General features: G+C 29.0%; 2 protein-coding genes across 7 annotated transcripts; both read right to left on the bottom strand.

The window, feature by feature from the left end:
* Positions 1-148: 148 nt before the first annotated feature.
* Positions 149-14,053, bottom strand: LOC106661458. Its single transcript, XM_014384861.2, has 73 exons — positions 14,043-14,053; positions 13,948-13,986; positions 13,840-13,890; positions 13,748-13,774; positions 13,146-13,190; positions 13,033-13,074; positions 12,914-12,970; positions 11,070-11,111; positions 10,960-11,004; positions 10,860-10,904; positions 10,751-10,795; positions 10,640-10,690; positions 10,538-10,576; positions 10,458-10,484; positions 10,376-10,399; positions 10,265-10,309; positions 10,132-10,179; positions 9,997-10,056; positions 9,848-9,886; positions 9,713-9,760; positions 9,554-9,610; positions 9,440-9,484; positions 9,173-9,250; positions 9,067-9,096; positions 8,970-9,014; positions 8,855-8,896; positions 8,750-8,779; positions 8,633-8,683; positions 8,538-8,570; positions 8,434-8,475; positions 8,344-8,376; positions 8,226-8,282; positions 8,113-8,166; positions 8,022-8,066; positions 7,933-7,962; positions 7,829-7,876; positions 7,646-7,675; positions 7,531-7,584; positions 7,431-7,460; positions 7,333-7,365; positions 7,233-7,262; positions 6,605-6,661; positions 6,495-6,542; positions 6,357-6,401; positions 5,943-5,990; positions 5,842-5,868; positions 5,703-5,756; positions 5,550-5,576; positions 5,189-5,242; positions 5,024-5,050; positions 4,921-4,965; positions 4,482-4,523; positions 4,381-4,416; positions 4,253-4,318; positions 4,169-4,198; positions 4,071-4,112; positions 3,981-4,010; positions 3,850-3,891; positions 3,771-3,791; positions 3,356-3,454; positions 3,265-3,294; positions 3,165-3,206; positions 3,058-3,093; positions 2,949-2,990; positions 2,861-2,890; positions 2,364-2,549; positions 2,191-2,229; positions 2,087-2,125; positions 1,988-2,032; positions 881-913; positions 788-811; positions 313-495; positions 149-260 (listed from the first exon to the last, which is right to left on the bottom strand). The coding sequence occupies exons 2-73, from the start codon at positions 13,963-13,965 to the stop codon at positions 231-233; spliced, it is 3,294 nt and encodes a 1,097-aa protein (XP_014240347.1). The 5' UTR covers positions 13,966-13,986; positions 14,043-14,053; the 3' UTR covers positions 149-230.
* Positions 14,054-14,954: 901 nt separating this feature from the next.
* Positions 14,955-19,395, bottom strand: LOC106661459 (activating signal cointegrator 1 complex subunit 2 homolog). 6 transcript variants are annotated; one of them, XR_001339737.1, is made up of 16 exons: positions 19,218-19,395; positions 17,876-18,009; positions 17,754-17,817; positions 17,547-17,699; positions 17,091-17,186; positions 16,945-17,013; positions 16,842-16,883; positions 16,523-16,561; positions 16,411-16,446; positions 16,318-16,347; positions 16,228-16,254; positions 16,095-16,169; positions 15,996-16,028; positions 15,757-15,875; positions 15,500-15,550; positions 14,955-15,226 (listed from the first exon to the last, which is right to left on the bottom strand). XR_001339737.1 is itself a non-coding variant. In XM_014384862.1 (16 exons), the coding sequence occupies exons 1-16, from the start codon at positions 19,239-19,241 to the stop codon at positions 15,041-15,043; spliced, it is 1,113 nt and encodes a 370-aa protein (XP_014240348.1). In that variant the 5' UTR covers positions 19,242-19,395; the 3' UTR covers positions 14,955-15,040. The 6 variants fall into 6 exon arrangements, 5 of the variants coding, with proteins under 5 accessions (XP_014240348.1, XP_014240349.1, XP_014240350.1 ...); XM_014384862.1 differs by having other exon boundaries at positions 15,757-15,810; XM_014384863.1 differs by having other exon boundaries at positions 15,757-15,810; positions 16,122-16,169.
* Positions 19,396-19,904: the final 509 nt, after the last annotated feature.

The raw sequence follows: 19,904 nt of genomic DNA, 5'->3' as shown, positions 1-19,904 counted from the left end.
CATTTCCAAATCCTAAGAAGATGTCAAAACGCATCTGACAGACCACAGTCGTGATGAAAAGCAGACTAGAAACTACAGAAAAATCAAATTTAAACTATTCTAAATAAATTTTTAAAAAAAGTTGGTATTCTATAAATAAAAGAGTAAATGTATGTAGGTGTTTTATATTTGACATCTAAAAAAATTCTTGTTTGGTGTTTTCACATTTTAAAATACATAGTTTCCAAGATTTACCACTCCTCAGGGTATGTCCTGTGATCCTGTTAAAACAGAAAAAAGTACTTCAAATTTTAATTTATTTTAATGGCTTACCGATCTCTTCGGACGCTCTGATTCGTCTTTTGATGAAGCATTTGTATCAGCTAGGGTGTTTTTTGAGGCTAGTTTGCCTGTCTTTAACCTCTTCTGTTCAGACGAGCTTGATGGATGGTGTTTTACGCTGTCTTTGACTTCAGATTTGCTTGGCCTTATGTTCATGCTTGATCCGATGGAACTCTGCATTGAAAAATAATTAAAAATTCAGTTTTTTACATTTTTCCCCCTTACTATTTCAGTATTGGCCAGTTATTGTTTTTACATTAAAAGTTAATTTTATATAAACAAAAACAATCTGTACAAAAAAAAAATTTAGAAAAAAAAGTGAAATATTGGTGGTACAACAGTGTACTACTTGAATATGAATGGCTGTATCATAAAACTTAAAATTAGGAAATTTTCTAGAATGAAATTTTGAACAATTGATTGTCGTTGAACTCAACAATTTTTACTGGTGATAGCTTATACTTACTCTGTTACTTCGTTCTTGTCTGGTCTGGAAAAAAAAACTAAAACTTGAAATATACATTCATTCGAGTAGTACTTAGAAATTAATTTTTCTCACCTTACAAGCTAAATCAAAACAATCAGTACTTTCCTGGAAAAGAATAATTTAAAACAGATTTATGTTTGTGTGATTTATATTTAAGCTATAAGTTAATTATGCTAAAAAGTATGGAATTTATTTTATGTAATTTAATTTGTTTTCATTGTAAACAAGGAGGGAAATATGCTGAAAAACAATTGAACATAATTTAATAGTGATTGTATTTTTGTTCGTTCTGAAATTTCGTGTTTTTCTTTTCTATCGATGATCTTGAAACTGGCAATCTCGACCCCCTGTTTGTCATCCTGACTATCCTAGTTGAAGCTCTGCGCTTTGCTTCATCGCTGTTTATATAATCTGTGTCAGGTGAGTTAGAATGTATGCGACACTGGGCAGACAAGTTGCATTAAAGGTTCAATTTAAATTTAAAATTGTTTAATAAAACACTTACTTCTCTAGGTATTGCCTGAGAAAATGGGTCTTGCTGGAAAATTGAGTTTTTCAAGTCATTGATGGTGTTTTCATGTGAATAAATAGAGATTAAACAATTTTAGTTTCAATCATTTTATTAAAATAAAATCAAAGATAAATAGGGCAGGTTCGTTGTACAATGAAGCTTTCCTTTTGAATTTCTGTGCTAGTTTATGACACAAACAGAGAAGTTACAGCAGTTTTGACTACTAATTCAAAAGGCTAAGAATATAAATTGTATTAAGAAGAGCTGCACAATAAACCCTACTGTGGTGGCAATTACAGTTATTCAAAAGAAAAGTTTAATAAATAAAAAAAGTGTTAAGAGCGAAATAACTTAAGCAAACACAAAACAATAGCTAACAAGCATCTAACAAAAAATCAAGTAAAATTTGTTATTGATCAGAGTTTACAACTGAATAACATGTCAATGTTGAACCAGCACTGGGTCACTAGGCTGGTTTGATGTTAGTGAAACGTGTTTCAGCTTTACGTCATGTTCAGTGAGAAACTTCCTAGAGGAAAATGGCACAGAGCTAACATTTGAGTAACATCAAAGTCTGCAAAGACTTAGTGCCAGTTCAACATTACTCACCAACTCACTGGTACCAACTATCAACTTTAAAATGTTGATGATATTAAATTAAAACTTACTATATTTTTAATGGGTTCAACTGTATCTTTTGTGTTTTCCATTGCCTATAAAATGAAATTCTAAAGTAGTAGTCAATATTATGTAACAAAATCTCTTACATCTTTGAATTCGACTGAGTTGAACATTTCTACTTGATCCTTAATAAACATATTAAAAATGTAATAAAATTACAATTTTATTTAAGGAACAAAAAGAAATTTACATTTGTCTTATGGATTGTCTTCATACTTTCTTTTGAAGGCTGAAACAAATTATATTAACAAACAACATTCAACGGGTTTTTTATCCTGTGACTTTGGCTTTGACCAAAAATGACTTTTCGTTTAGAGTTAACACAAATAAGATTAAAAATTGGAAATAATTTACTATTCTTACAGATACAGTGTTCTCGGTGTTTGTATCAGTTTGCTGGCGCTGCTTGTCGGCATCTTTTGACTCCGGTGTTTTTGCCAGTCCTGGGCACTGAGCCGCAATAAATAATTCAATGACTTCAGAATTTAATAATTGAGCAATCAAACGTTCTCTTACTGGTATTATCGTGACCTTAGATTTCTTGATAGCCTAAATATATACTTCATATTATATATTTATATAATATATATATTTCAATAAAATCTTAGTTTTTTTTACACAATCCTTTTATACATGTATATCCTTGATCGTTGATTGGGTGGACTTGGTTTAAATTGTTGTAGTCATTTTTTAAAATTAATAATGATCAAATGGCAAACATTTCTGTAGTACCAAATTAAAGTTGCAAAATTTAAACACTAAAAACCTTTTTGCTTTTTTAAATATTTTAAAAATATTCTTAATGTACTGCTTGTTGTTTGTTGTTGTTATTTGATAAATAACAAAATCGTTAAACTTACTCTTTTTGGTCCTTCCTTGTCTTTCTCTGGCTGTTTAAAAAAAATCCATTAAAATTATTTCTTTACCTATCTGCTCATCACTACTCACTGATTTCTTGTCTGAAATCTTAAGATCTTCTTGTGGTATTTGCTGAAAGAAATGCCTTCGCAAGTTTAAGTAAACATATCTTGCAATAAATTTATTTCAAAACACTTACACGATCCATACTTAAACACTGTTCCCTTAGTTTTTGCTAATGGTTGAAATAATACATCCTTTTCAAAAACCGTTTGATAAATAAGCGATACATCTCAAGATACTTACCAGTTCTTTTTTCTGATCTTCGATTTTCTTTAAAAACATCTCCTTAAATAAAAAATTTATATTTTTTAAATGCTCTTGTAAATCGTACGTAAACATATACCTGTTTATTTTTGTTATTCAGTGATTGGTTCTGGAAAAGAAAAATTACTGGTGCATTTTAAATTATGAGTCGATAACTTATAGAATCATACTTGTTTTTTTAATCCTTCGTCCTCTGAATCAGGCTCGCTGTGCTTCTCTGGGCTCTTCCTTTCATTTTCAACATTTCTAACCTGTTTTTCCCCTGACTTCTACCAAAAAATAGTGTTCCATTTATGTTGATGATGGGTGTTGGTCTGTGAGTCGGTGAGCTCATGCTGAACCGACATAGGGTCACTTTTCTTCCATTTTTTGAGTTGAATTACTCAAATACGTTTTGACATTGTGCCACTTTAGTGAGGAACTTCTGAACTTTTTGTATTTATGAGGAAATGAAATTCTTCACTGAAGATGGTGCAATTCTATAATGTGTTTGAGTAATTCAACAACCCTTGAGTGACAACAGACCAAATAGGTACCCTGTGCCAGTTCATCATGTATCGCATTTGATATTATACTTAAACTTACAATTCTCTCAACGATCGGGTCCTAATAATAATATAATATCATAATAAAATAATATTTAAAAAAAATTATAACTACTCACTGATTTCTTGTCTGGAATCTTAGGACTTTCTTTCCCGTTTAGCTGAAAAATTTTGCACATTTAAAATATTAACAATTAAAAACTAATTATCTAGTGAATCATCATAATTTTTAATATCATACAATACGTACACACTTCAAAAACATTCCCCTTAAATGTTCCTGGAATAAATAAATAATTAAAACAATGAATTAATAATTGTACAATAAAAAAAACTTTACCAGCTCTTTTATTTGTTCATTGATTAACATTAAATTCATGTTCTAAAACAAATTTTAAATATAGAAACATAATCCTCTATTGTTAACTTATTGTGTACCTGCTGGGCTTTGATATCTGGTGAATGATTCTGGAAAAAAAACTAAAACTTTAAACTGCAGGTAACAAAATAAACTAATTATACTTGTTTTCTTGGTCTTTCGTTCTCTGGCCGATGGTCGCTAGTTTCCTCTAGGCTTTCAGACGAACTCTATCAAAATAAAAAATAAAGTTTTGGGTTGAATTCTTCTACTATTCTAAAGATAAACATACAATTTTCTCGATATCCGGTATCTCATGACCAGCAATCTAATAATATAACAATGAGGTTATAAATAAATAAAACATTAAATCAAACTTTTCTTTAGCCTTACACTTTTTCTTTTGTTTTCTCTTCTGTTCCTCAAATTTGCATTCTGAAATTTTGTAAATGTAAATAATCATATTTGGGATATAACCTTGGATATGTTGTTATAAAGTTTTTCCTTATAGTGTATGATTACATCGAATTTGAACGTTTGTTTTATGTGATCACATCACATGAAAGAGGACGTTTTGTATATTCAAGTTAAATATCAGGGGATGTTTTGTGAAATCCTATAGCTACATTCAAATTTCAGGCATTGTTTTGTACGATCACATCATCTGTTATCGGATGAATTGTGTGATCCCACAAAACTATATGGCTTTGTTGTGTGATCCCATAGCTCCAATCAAATTTGAGGGATGCTTGATTTCATCCCTGCCAGAAGATTTTAGAAAAAGTAAAAAAAAAATTTTTAAATATTTGTAAAATCATTTAATAAAATTTACCTTATTCTTCTTGTGTGTTGGCCTCCTTAGGACTTCATATAAATCCTGTTGAATGTCTTATCTTAATACTTTATTATTTTGAGGTGATTTAATATTTATTTACCTCACTGCTTGAATCTTCCTGAGGTCTCTGAAATCCACCCAAAAAAGAGAACAATACTTTTTTAAAATAGGTTAATAATATAAGCCTTATATACAAGTATTATACATTACATACAAGTTTAACTTTTAAAAGGCATAAGTTAAGAATTGTTTAAATGAAATTCACCTGTTTCTTTTTTCTTTTTAGAAGTATATATTCTTCTCCAGTTGAATTGCTCTCCTAAAAAATATATAAAACCACTCATTTGTATATATTTAAAAAGAAGTTTTTTTTTGTCTAATCTATTCAAAATTTACCAGCCAAAATGCCTATTCAGTAAAAAAAAGCTCAATATAACAAATAATATCTGATCAACATTTATTATTTACTTCATTACTTTGCTAGTTTTTCTGAATAACTGGAAATTGTTTTAATTTTGTAAATATATGGCTAAAGTATTTGTTTTAATTAATATTTATATAATAAATGTAAAAACAACATTATTGTTATTTTTTAATAAGAAACAAGTCTTTCTGTTTTAACTTACACTGTCAACGGTATCATCATTCATATCCTGAAATAATATTTTATCATGATGAATATCACTCAAAATAAATGCAAAAAGTTATCTGACCTTATATATAAAAAGAAAGTTATTATATTTTATTGTTATAAGTTGTAGTTATATTAAAAAAAATACCATTTTCTTCTTTGGGTGTACAACCTTCATTTTAGGACAATGTTTTTTCAATGTCTGAGGGGAAAGTAAAAATTTTTGACTGTATTTGTTAATTTTTTTTTTACATAAAAAAGTATTGATTTAAAAAAAACCTGCTTACCATTTTCTTTTGGTGTGTTTTTCTTTCCTAACAAATGATACTTTATTACTTAATGATACTTTATTGCTTTACTTAAATTTATCTCTTTGACCATACAATACCTTTTCTGGAGTGCTTGGTATGAAGTGGATAATTTCCTCAGATGAATCCTGATAAATTTACAATTATTGCATGCAATATATATGAAAGCAAATAATGTAAGGATAGTTTAGTTTTAAAATAATTAAATAGAGAGTAATAAAAGATATATGCCAATACACAGTAAATGTGTAGTTCCCGTGCAAAATGTATACATTGTTTATATGAAACAGAGGCTATCATTTTCTTATTTATTATTTGATAACAAAAAAAGGCAGACTAACTCTTACGGAAATAAGAGAAGGGTCACAATAGATCTCTTAATTTGCAGTGGAAGCAAGAGAGTCTGTTGTCACCATTGACCCCAGAATTGAAAAAACAGCAACATTAAATGCAACAAAATAATTAAAAATTAATGTTCCTCTTGATAAACTTACTTTATCAGATTGATTATTATGCCCATCTTCAGAAGATTTCTGAAACTATTCTTATATTTATTAGAGAGAACAAGTTGCTATCGCTCTAAATATCATTTTACACAAATTTATATAAACATTTCCTTAAACACTACTCACTTTTTTGTTCTTATAAGCATTCATTCTGTCATGTGGTATTGAACCGCTCTGAAACAAATCGTTCGACATTTTTTAATATTGTTTGGGCGATTGGTTATAAAATAACTTGCCTTTCTTTTCTTTTCATAATCTGTAGGTGTATGAGGTTTGATTGTGGTTCGGGGGTCCTAAATTATTGAGAGTAATCAGTCATATTACAATTGATATTACCATTATTTTACAATTAATTAAGGTTTTTAATTGAGATGAAAAAAAGTCAATGGCACGAGCGGGATTCGAACCCACGATCTTCGGCTAGATACGCCGCTGCTCTACTATTTGAGCTATCGTGACCTCGATCCACTCGGACATCAACTTCCTATCTCAACCCCACCTTATGAGTTTTCCCTCCTTTTTGCCACGTTTCAAATGTCGTGTAATCGGATTGGATTCTCGACGACAAATGAAATGGCCACGGAGAGCTTTAGTGAAGTGTACTTCATTAATCATTAAATTCACTAATTTTGTGGTCCGCTTGACCAATTAATACATTACAATTAATTAAGGTTTTTAGTTGAGATGAAAAAAAGTCAATGGCACGAGCGGGATTCGAACCCACGATCTTCGGCTAGATACGTCGCTGCTCTACCACTTGAGCTATCGTGACCTCAATCCACTCGGACATCAACTTCCTATCTCAACCCCACCTTATGAGTTTTCCCTCCTTACCATTACTATTGATATTATTGATTTACTTACCTTTACTCTCCTTGGAAAGTTGTCAAAAGTCTAAAAACAGACCAAAAGTCATTCAGGCTCAATATAAATTTAATTTTAAACTTTTTTTTTTAAATATTACATTATCATTTTCCCGAGAGGACAATTCAGCTATCTAAAGTATAAAAAATATATTGTTAAATTGTTTATATTTTTATATAATTTTGCTTTATAGCCCACCTTTGGTTCCATCTCGACTTCTGAGGAATCCTGAACAAAATTGTAAATTAATATTACAAAAATAAAAATAAAAGAAAGCAAATTATATTTTATTACAAACCCTCAAAGGATCTGAATCATACATTTTTTCTTCTCGTTCTGCTGGTGAGGGCCACTGAAAAAAGATTAAATGCGTTTACTAAGTTAAAACATAATTACGGCTGGAAGTGACTTACAAGTTTCTTTCGACACGAGTTCCTTTTCTTCTTATTAATTTGTTAACATAAAGTATTAATTATCAATAAAAAATTTGGATTAAAAACAACAAATTTTGTCTATTGTCAAAGAATGCATTGGCAAAATATAAAAATGCCTATTCTTGTTCTCTTTTGTTTTAAATACTTTAAAATTGAACTTGCCTTTCTATTCTCTTTGTCCGTGTGCTGTTTATTTGCTGACCGAGGACTCTAGATGAACAAGGGTTTGTTAGTAGGAAATTCTTTAAATTTGATTTACTTCTTACCTTGACTTTACTGACAACGATTTCAGATATCTAAAAAAAAAGTAAAACGGTAAAATTAAAAATCTTATTTTTAGCGACAACTATCTTACCTTTGATTCTCCCTTAACGTCTGACGGGTGCTGACGAAATATTAACTAAAATCATAAATTAGAAAATGAATAATTAAATGTTAGCACAAACCCTCAAAGATTCCAAATCCGAAAAGTTGTCTTCTTTCTCCCACGGTGATGAACACTATTTAAACATTAAGGAAAATGTAATCATTTATATTTTATGGGTACGCCATAACTTGCCTTCCTTCTATTTTTATAGCCTGTCGGTGTACGTTGATTGAGTGTACACTTATGGTCCTAAATGAGTGAGATTTTTATAAAAAATAGATGTGGTTTCTAAAATGATTTGTACCATTACCTTATCACACCTTGCACTATTTTCCCGAAGAGTCTAAAGACAAGTCATTCAGAAATAATTTCAGAGAAACAAAGTTTGATTTAGTATTACCTCATTTAACAGATTGTTTAGCTCCGAATACAAAAGAGCGACCTTAAACATAAAAATAATAATTTATTATATAATTTATATAATTTTTATGTACATTATCCTACTTTTGGTTCTTTCTCAGCTTCTGTATAAGAGCGCTGTAGAGGAAATAATTGATATCAAAAATAAAAACAATAAACATTAAGAATTTAATCCAAACCCTTAAAGGATCTAAATCAGAAAAGTTGTCTTTGTCTTCATGTGACGAACTCTACATAAAAATGAATAATTTAATTAACAACAAAATTTAATTAAAATAACAGAAAATGGAACTTACAGGCTTATTTTGGACTGTATGCCTTTTCTTCTTGTCAATATACAAATGAGAATATTTCTTGTAATTTGTTTTTTAAAAATAGTAAATTATAATATTCTTTCTTACTTTACGGTTATGCTCGGCATATATTAGTGCAATTTTCTGAAGCTACAAATACACAAAAATAGCATGTCCATCCAGCATGATAAGCATAAATTTAATGTTTTAATATAATACTCACTATGGAAATTAAGCGATCTTCCAACTGGCAGGAATCTAATCTATTCTGTAACCAACAGTGGATATAATAAAAATTGTGATTACTAGGCATTTATTACCTCTAAGTGTGTAGCTTTTGGTTCATTTCCCTGAAAATATAAATATAATTTTTTTTTTAATGGTCAAATACAAACATAGTTATATTTATTATTCTTAAAATTAGACCTGCAGAGGAGATAATGATTGTGACAAATCAGTTTGAATGTCATCACGTTCCCTGTAGACATTTGGCAAATAACCATTCTAGAATATAATGTATATTTTACTGAAAGTTTTGAGATCCTGAATAGCATCTTAATTCTAATTAAGAAAAAAAGGTTTCCTTAAAACTACAAAGACAAAAATAGGGCATTTAAATCTATAAATATAAAAATAATATGACAATTATAATTAAGATATTCTTCGGAAAAATGAAATTTATAAAAATCTTACCTCTTTGTCGGACATTTGGCTAGTATCATTTGTTGATGAATCAGTCTGGAATGAACATTCACAATTTAATTTTTGAAAATACTCTTAACATTGGAATTGTAAACAGTTACATACTTCCGAATTGAACTTTTCATGCGTACCGTTCGTTCCTTTTGGTGAATCTCTTCTGTCCTGGAAACAAAACTTCATCTTTAACATGATGTCCAATCAAATTATAACAACAAAATTAGAACTGTTTTTTGATCGGCAAATGTCGTTGCTACATCAACTTACGTTAACAATTGGAATTTCTATTGTTGGCTTGTTCTTAAAATTGTGCAACTGGAAATGTTAAATGGTTGTATCAAATGGCAAAAAATTTTGATCTCATTCATTTATGTTAAAAAAGTAATTAAACTGTCCTCCTACCTCATGATATGCAGAGCTAGTTGTATCCTCAATATTATTCTATGAAACAAGACATAATTAAAGCATAGAAAATTTTCTTATATTAAATTATTCTATTTATATATTAAGGAAATTCAATGACTTTTACTAATCAAATATTTAATTTTCACCTTTCTTTTTGTGCCACTCTGATCAATCCCTTTATTTCTTGACTTCTTTACTTTTGGGACCTTAAACAAATGAAGAAGTTTACATTTTTAAATGCATTCTGCATGAATATTTGATATTANTATATATATAATTACCAAATATGTTTGATCCTTAACATTTCTTATGAGATATTTATCTTCCTTCTGTTGAAATAAAATTATAAATACAGTTTATAGAAATTTACTTTACATGTAAAGCTATTATTTCATTTAATTAGAATGATTTTACCTTCTTATAGTATGCTTTTCTGCGTTTTTTGAGAGACGTGCCAAGCTTATTAAAACAAAAATAGAAATGTTTTATAATAACACTAATAAACTTAAAATAAAAATATTTTACAGTGTCTTTGCCTGCATGTTTGTCCTGAAAAAAAAAAAAATCTGTTTAGTTTATATTTATTGTAAAAGATATTTTTTTTTACCTTGTCTGTCCTTGACCCTTCCTGATCCTATAATTTCACAATTATAGTATTAATCAGCTTTCTACAATTAAAAACAATACCTTGAAATGTGAATGTGCTGCAATTGCTTCTGCTACTTTCTGCAAAAAATCAATATCATGTATAAACAATTAAGCATGTAATATATCTAAAAAATATCATACAATAAGAATCTCATGGCAGAGGCAGTCTTTTTCACAATGTATCTGTAACGGCTAAAAGGAGAAAAATGATAATTAACGTCAATTTATCTGTGACATAATTTTCTGGAATACCATTTTTAAAGAGTAATCTGCGTTTGAAGGACTGGCATCTTTCTGCTGTATAGATATTTTTTAAAAAATTTAAAATTAATTAATTATTTTTAATATTCTGTACATTTACCCCGTGGTGAGGTTCTTTATCTGGTCCTGATGTCTTTCCAACCATCTAGATGAAATTGATTACTGTTTGCTGAAATATTATTAAAGATATTTAATTTTACCTCTTGATGCAATTCATTAGTCTGTAAAGGTGCTGTGTCCAACCGCTAACAAATATAAACATTTTATTAATCTAAGCTTTTAAGAATATTTTATCATCAGTAGATTGTACCTCTTTAGGACTTTTTTCTACTTGTGTATTTTGTTTCGGCGCCTGGAAATAAAACTCGTCAATTCGTTTCTTCGGCATGTGTAATTATAAACTTTTAAATAATCTCAAAAATTGCCCAGAAAAGAAAACAAAAATTATGTTTATTGTATTTTTTCTTTTCAATTTGTCAAAGTTAAAAAATGCATCTATAGCATCAAAACAAAAATGCTCAAATCAATTAGTCTTGTAAATCAACAGAAACTGATGGATAATTAGTAGAAGACTTGTTTGTGAGATTTAATAATTGTTAAAGTTGTTTGTGTTTTTGGTTTCAAATTGTCAAAGAAAATGTAATTATGTATTTTTTTTAAAAAAGTTTGTTAATGGGTATAGTGAATTTTTTGAAAAAAAAATACACATGTGTTTTTTGAAGCAAACAAAAGTGCAAACATTAAATTTGAACTAATTCAGACTTAGTTATGAAATCAATTGTTGTGCTAGTTCATTTTAAATCCCACTAGAACCAACATATTCAATAATAATTAATACAATTTTTTTAAGGTACAATTGTTTTAACAATTATAAATTAATTTTAAAAAAATAAAAATTCATCTATGGTATAAAATATATCAGAAACTAGTGAGTTCATGTTTTTCTTCATTTTTCATTTCTAGAGTTTTTGATAGTTTTATCTAAACCACCAATATATTCTTTGAATTCCTTGTATTATAAGAGTGAATATGGATTAAAAGATAATTTATTTGCAAAAATATACGCACCTAAAAATATAGAAGGATACTCTACTACAGACTCTTAGCCTAAGGAGGTAACTAACCTTGCCCATGATTGAAAAGGCTGTTTTACACTTATCGCTTATTTCTGACTTTTAAGGTCTTAATATTAGTGTCATTGGGGCATAGAATAACATCATAATCAATGGTTGAATTTAAGTACGCAAGGAGATCAGTCGCAAAAATTTTAAATTATTTGACAATTTAGGTTTTATTATTTTGATAGTGTCCATCCTAATTTTGTAGAACTCAATAATAAGTTGATGGGTAGGAAATAAATTGTCTTTCTCACAATTGGTGTGGAAAAGACAATTTATTTCGTTCCCATCAACTTATTTAGGTTTTAGGCTTCGTAGCAAATAAATCAGTTGAGCCTTTTATACATAAAAACTCAATGTGATCTCTCCAGTCAATTACAGACATTTTAAGTAAAAAACAAATGTATTATTCACGTATGAGGACTAAACTGTTCACAGATAATCAATATTTGGCGTTATAAAAAATTTCAGAATTTATTTCATTTGCAACTTCTAATAATTTGTTTCAAGACGTGTAATTAACATGCAAAGAGGTTTGTAAGATTTGTGCAAATATGACAATCAAGTTGTTATTCAGAAACAGATGTGGTGCTGAAATTGACCCTTGGGAAACACTAATTTTCAAAAGGATATCTGAATATTTACCATCGAATGATATCACTCGCACTCTACCCAAAACTCTTATTAACATTTCCATAGAATTGCAATTTTTAAACAAAATCGCATGGGGGGCATACAGTCAAAAGCCACAGATTAGTTCTAAGAACAGCTGCATATTTATCTTTTTGAAAAGCATCTAGAATTTAATTTACTGGAATCACTGTCACCATTCATACATTGATCATTAAAGTCAATAATTATACATATTTTAATTATTATCGTCTAATTATGGCATTCTCTTTGTTTTACTTCTTTATTTATCAGCAAACCGTTAATAAAATTAAATTATGAAAGATTAGTTTTATAAAACTGCTATTATAAGAAGATAAGAAAATTTAAAACTGATGTTTCAAAAATTCAGTTTTTCTATACTCACATCTTTAACTTCTTTAATAACTTTAAAATGATCGTTGATGATCTTTAATACGTTTTTCTGAAACACAACAATATCACCACATATATTTATTCAATGGTTAATTATATATTATTATTTACTTTTAAAAGCTCTGAACACATAGAAAACAACCCGTCGCAAAACTGTAATTTATATTATGCTTAAACAATATTATATTATTTGGTGATGTATGATTAAAATATAATATCCTTACGACACATTCCTTCTCGGTTACTTGATTTCTTTTATCTTGGTGATTCTAAAAAAAAATAACAAGCATATCCATTAACAATATTTGAAAATCAATAGCAGCAGTTAAATGTTTGTGCAACTGGATTAACTTACTCCTTCATAAAAAAAAAAGTACATTACTAACATTATTATCATTATTAGTACAAAATATTTTTTTTACGTAAGGTCTTGATTGAGATGAAAAAGATAAAAAGAAATAATCATTTCACTAACAGCTCGCCATGGCCATTTTTATAAGTCGTTGAGAATCAAATCCTGATTATACGATGGCTAAAATGGCAATAAGATGTAAAATGCCAAAGATCGTAAGGTGAGATGGGGAGTTACTACTGTCCAATAAGATCGAAGTCACCATAGATCAAGTGGTTGAGCAGCGGCGTATTGATTCAAAGGTCGTGGGTTCGAATCCAGCACATGACTAACTTTTTCATTTCAACCAAGACCTTACATAAAAAGAATAATTAATTGAAACAATTAATATGATCAAATTAGACCACTAAACATAAATGGATTAATGCAAACTAAGCTAATATGATTTATACCTTTACCAATTTCTTTTTTTACCTTTTCAGAATGGACGTGAATGTTAGGCTGTAAATAAATAAAATAAATGTGTTAAAACTCATCCTCATTTTGGGATTTTTTTAGTTTTATACCTGAGAAGCAGATTTAAAAACTTTGTCTTTAGGTTTTCTGTTTGCTTTGGACTACAAAATGATAATTGTATTAGTTATAAACCATATATAAGATTAAGTAAATAAGACCTTTTTTAAGTGGTACATTGTTCCATGATTGATGTCAGCCTGAAAAACATTAATTATAACTAATCAATAATAACAATAACCTAATAGATACTCACAGATTGTGATCTTATTTTTTTATTTTTTTTCTAAATTGAAAAAGATGGCAAAATGATTAGGAACTCTACGATATTAATATTATTATTATATATATTACATTTTTATGTACTCTAATGCAATACTTTCGAGATTTGACCTGGAATTTAAAAAAAAAAATTAAAATAACATCAATAGCATTTTGAAAGCTAATCTAGTTAGCCAAAAGAAATGAACTTTCTTACTTCAAACATTTTTGCAAGTAATTCCTTAAATATAGGATCCTGAAACAAATGATCCGATTTAAAAACAAAATTATTGTACCCTAATTTTTCCAGAGAATGAACAAGATTGAAATGAAAATAATAGAAAAATGCTTCAAAGCAAACGACTCATACGTTCATCAATTCAGTGAAAGCTTCATCTTGCCCGACAGCCTAAACACAAATAAACAAATCAATGCATTCATTTTCAAAAATTTAACTTTCAACAGAAATTTTTACTCCAAGAAATATAAATACGAAAAAATGTTTCAATTCTTACAGTTTTCGTTTTCCCCTGAAACAAAATATTTTATTTTCTATTTAAAAAGTTTTGTACAGAACATTTTTTATCATGAATACTGAGAAAATACTGATTTTGAATAATTGAGCCGTAATAATTCTCACAGAAAATATAAGATTTTTAAAAAATCTTAAGGATATCCTTATTTTAAGGATATTTGGGCATTGAGCTTATCATTAGTTTCTATCGTTCTAGCTCCAACACATTCATTACTTTTAAAAGTTAATTCTTTTTTGGTTACAGCTTTTTATTTTTGTGTATTCACAAAACAATAATTGTGCAGCAATGAAGAAAATGCCTGTTAATTTAACAACCTTTACTCTATACCATCGTACAAGAAGATTTAACTTTAAGAATTAGCATTGAGCAACGACATTTTAAAGTTTTTATTGATTTTTCGTTTACAGTATATATGTGCTTACACAGACACAGTTTTAATTGTGGGCTGAGGTTCTGGCTATTCTTTCTTTTCACTGACGTAAGTCTGCACGATCGAGTTATTCGTACAGTCTTTGTCAACTGACGCTTTTGAAACTATTTTCAACTCGGCGAGCAGTACATTTTTAATTTTAACTGGCTGCTGTTGAGATGGCTCTCCAGGATTTTTGTCCATATTAAATTCCTCGTCAGGAATGGCATTTTGCTGGAATAAGAAAAGAATTTAAAATTTCCAAATTCAAGTAAACAGTTTGTTGCTAAAATGTTAATCAAACTGTTTCTAAGTTTGCTTTATAATTATAATATAATTGCTATGTAGGTGTAAAGAATGTTTTTGAATTATTATAACTAGAATATGGCCATTTTTTTTTCATGTGTACTAAAAATTCATCACAATTGTATTAATTATTGTATGATAAAAATTCAATAATTTTGTATTTTTCAAAATAAATTATTATTATACTAGTGCAATATTTACCTCATGTATAATTACTGGTTTCTGCCCGTGGGGGCTTTGATCAAGTTGGTCCTATAATAATAATGAAAAATCTGCTTATGTCATTATAAGGAAGGAGAATAAACTTTAAAAAACCTTTTAAGTCAATCAGAACTGATTAAATTATTGTTTAAACTTTGTTATGCAAAGTCATTAAATAATGAATGGTTGGAGTCAGAATGTAATTTAAAATATGAAATATAATTAATATATAGCCTGTGCTGGTAATATTTACACACCTCGTCAGCCTGGTGTGATTTGTGTTCTTCATGCGGCTTCTTTGATGTGTGTACCTTAAAAATTGAACCAGGTAATCGGTACAAATGACAACTTAGACACATCAGTAACATACAGATCCCTAACGATTGATTGAATATGTAGTTTTTAAGTTTATTATGTTTATATTTTTAATAGAATATGAATTTTTTATTGAACATTGGTTATGAGCTAATCAATTACTTTATTTAATTGTATTTACCTGGTCTTCAGTAGGTTCACCCTGTATTGATTCCTTCAAAATTGACATACATTTTTTTTAATCATTCACTTTCTATACTTATAAATAAACTATAATTACTTGCAACTGAGTTTGCTCATTTCTTACATGTGAAGACGGGGATAGACATTGTCGCCTGAACTGCCTGTTAGGGGACTGGAAAATTGGAAAAGTTAGAAATCAAATAAATTGGATAGTGTCAAATCATTTTTACCTTGCTAAGAGATCGTGGATTATCAACCTTCGTGAAGAACAAAAAATTAAATTATAAAATTCAGTTTACAGAAACGGTACTGATACATACTGAAACTGGGCGGATTAAAGCAAATTCACTCTGAAACAGACAAAAAATGTATGAGATTTTATCTAAATTCATATTCTATTTTTAAGATCTCACTTCGGAATGTTCCTTCCTGCTTCTACTCAGTGATTCCTAGTATATTATTAATTATCAATCAAATGGAGTATATCTGACTAATACGCTTTCATATAATGTATTAAAACCTTACCTCATCGGCAAAATGTTCAGTTTGAATTAGAAAAGCCTCCTGAAATTTTAAATGTACAAAATAGACTTTTAAAATATTTAATATTGAGTCAAATATTAACAATATCCTAACTTCTGCTTTATATTATTTAAAATGTTTCCATAATTTATTAGCTTGTTAATTAGAAAATATTCATGACAAATATTTATGATGAAACAAAAGTAAAAGTTAATATAGTTAAAACATGTTGAGTATAAATGAAGTCCTCATTCAGATTTTTATTGGTAATTACACTGCATTACAAGTAAAGATATAAACGTTTAAAAATGAAAAAGTAAACCTGATGCTGGGAATTTCTTCTATGTTTTAGCTTCTCACACTCCTAAGTAAAAGAAAAAATATATAAACCAATGCAATAAATACTTTAACCGTTTGATACAAACCCTGTCTTCATATTGCATTTGCTGTTGACCACTCTCTGCTGGTTGATTCTCCACATTGGATTTCTTCTCCTAAGATGTATTTATTGATATTTCCATTATAAAAACAAAAACAATATCTGACTTAAGTTCTGAAATTAAACAGGTACCTTTGAATTTGATGGCCCTAGTGTGTTTTTAGGCTTAGAGACAATCAGGCGGGAAACTTGTTTGGGGTTGCCAGTATTTTCTGGTTTTTTTGATGTCTGAAACAATTGAAAAATAATTATTTTAATAAATAAAATGTTAATCAAATAAAAATTCTTCTGCTTTTTATTTATTTTTTTTTTGTTGAAGTGTTCCAATTTTTATTTTATTTTGAAAGCGAAGCTTGTTGGAAAGCTTTCAAAACAAAAATATAAAGGAGTATTGTATTAAGCAAAACACCATCGCACTTTCATTCATTATAAAACAAAATTAATGAAGGCTAAAGTGCACAAGTATAATGGACACATTCTTAGAATTTTTGAACAAATATATAAAAAAGAAAGAAAAGAATTTAAAATCTCTTAAAACATTAATTTGTTTTTGTTGTTTAGTTGTTTATTAAATTATTATATACTTACACCAGCAGTTCGTTCTTTAGGTTTGTGAGATGAAGAACTTTCAGGTTGCTTGTTTTCGTTGGTTTTTTTTTTATTGATGGCATCATTGAAGAGGTCATCTCTGGAACCTTTACCTCCAGCGTTATTTGATTTTGTCATTACATTTTCTCGGTCCTGTAAGTTTTACTAGTGAAAAATATAGTCAGTATACTGAACCGATTCTCGTACCAATACTTGGGCAGACACGGGATTGTATTCATTGTCGATAACCAACCTCATATCTACATCCTCCCTAAAAAAGAATACATGTTGGACAAACATTCTGCTGTCGTGATAATAATAAATTTTACAATTCAGAATCCCTTTCAGTATGCACTGGTCTGACTGTGATACCAGGATTGTTTCCATCTTCTATGACGACAAACTCAAAATTTTGTATTATCTTCTTTTTGTTCTTGCCTTCAAAAAATACTTGAACCATGAGCTGAAAGGAGAGAAAAAATATGATAAAAATAATAAAAAAATCAAAGCATTAAGAATCAATCAATTTATATTATTAATATATTCTATTTTTATGTTGTATTAAAGCTAAGAGAAAATTGTTAGAACGAAATAGGCCATTAAATTTCTAAGAATTTGACATTGCCTAATTTAATGCAAATTTATATTTATAACTTATCAAGAGGTCAACAATGCATTAGTACTTTCTCTAATTATATCTATCTATACTTTATATTCAACAAACCACAACAGATAATTTACAAATCTTTATGCAAGTTTTTATATACTTTTTTTTTTTTTTTTTTTTTTTTTTTTTTTTTTTTTTTTTTTTTTTTAAATGTGAATCACCTATTGCATAAGACAGTACAAATTAGTAAAAGGTTTGATACTGAAAATACTCCCTTATTATATACTTCAATAATAAAGCATCTAGACAATTTTTATGATCCATGATAGTTTTTTGTTGAGGTCTGTGGAGTTATGAAAGTGTTTTGTTTGATCACCTTGATAATACTGATATTGGTCAATCTTCTAGGATAGGAGAGCTTTAACTTAGAAGCAAAATTTCAACTTTTATAGCTCAAATTTCTAAACAAGAATTTTTTATATTAGTAATACAGGCAGGTATTTCATATTATTTTATGTTGATATAATTTCTTTTATAATGAGATTTAAAAAATTGACAGAAATAAATTTGGCGTCAGATATTTCTGCCCGGCCATTTTATAACAATATTTGGCCAACTGTATTTCAGAAATGAACAAAGAAATTATTTATTCACTCTTTTAATTCACTTTCTTCTGGTAAGCACTACCATCTAGCAACCACGTTGTGTAACATCGCGTCTTGGTTGCTGAATTCTCCGCTAGATTACCTAGACCCCGTGAGGGCTAAAAGAAGAAACGTACTGCAGATTGCCGTCCCATTACCGTTCTGTTGAACCATTCTATTAATTTGTACTGTTGGTGGTTGCGATTTACGGCATAGTTTTTCATAACGGTAGGATTTTGATTGCCAGTCGTTAAACAAGTGTTGGATTTTTAGCAAATTCATCCATGATGCCTATGACTATAATATCCTACTGCCTTGCATAGACACTCGCGCTTTACGTCCCCATGGTACAATTTGTTTTTCAAAACGACTTTAATGTAAGAAAGATCTCGATGGTATTTTAAGGAAGAACACTCGTACCTTCTTCTGTTGCTGTTCTGCCATTGCTAGAGGTCAAAGCATTCCAAATACCCCGAAGCGCTCAGCCCTGTCTGTGTGAAGCACTTAAGCCTGTAATTTTTATGTCGGCAGTTTGAGCCTGCCTTATCGTGTACTGTGTTTCAGCTGATCTAATCCATCGTACCAACAACATATGTCGGGATTTTTCTAATTCTACTTTGTTGGGAAATTTTCTTTGAACATTCTAACCCTCTACCTAAGTCTTATAACTTCAAACGCCAGCAGTCTTATATTGGAAAAGGAGTCTACGATATTACAATATGCAACAGCGTTTTCCTCTTACACGATCTATTTACAAAGCATATATACTTCAGCGTTGTATATAGGCATTTCATTTTACATAGTCAAGTTTCTATTTTTTTATTAGTAGCTTTAGATATTATGAACAAAGGGTTTTAGTGAAAGGATTACACCATTTTCTTTATTATTAGCTTTCTATAAAGATTTATCCGGTGGAAAAGTATGCCGATGTATTTAGTCCTGTAATGTCTAACTGCTGTATATGTATCCCATACTCTCGTGCCATCTTTAAGGTAGATGATATTTGAAAACAATTATTGAATTTCATCCCCGTGGGCCTTGATTTACCTGTAGCTGGTTTACTTTTAAATCATTGTTGCTGATTATCAAAGCATAAACACGATTTGT

The sequence above is a fragment of the Cimex lectularius genome, unplaced genomic scaffold, assembly GCF_000648675.2.
Source record: "Cimex lectularius strain Harlan isolate CLEC.00 unplaced genomic scaffold, Clec_2.1 scaffold20, whole genome shotgun sequence".
Classification (NCBI taxonomy): Eukaryota; Metazoa; Arthropoda; class Insecta; order Hemiptera; family Cimicidae; genus Cimex; species Cimex lectularius.
The sequence above is the reverse complement of the archived record's forward strand: the minus strand, read 5'-3'. Positions and strand labels throughout refer to the sequence as shown.

Coding starts and splice junctions, on each gene's coding strand:
- LOC106661458 (XM_014384861.2), bottom strand. Junction 11,005..11,069: donor TAGAAAAAAGTCCTAAAGAG/GTACAATCTACT, acceptor TATATTTGTTAG/CGGTTGGACACAGCACCTTT. Junction 10,485..10,537: donor CAGCACATTCACATTTCAAG/GTATTGTTTTTA, acceptor GTGAAATTATAG/GATCAGGAAGGGTCAAGGAC.
- LOC106661459 (XM_014384862.1), bottom strand. CDS start 19,241: ATGGCAGAACAGCAACAGAAGAAG. Junction 16,447..16,522: donor CTGAACATTTTGCCGATGAG/GTAAGGTTTTAA, acceptor ATAATATACTAG/GAATCACTGAGTAGAAGCAG. Junction 15,811..15,995: donor GTGAACCTACTGAAGACCAG/GTAAATACAATT, acceptor TCAATTTTTAAG/GTACACACATCAAAGAAGCC.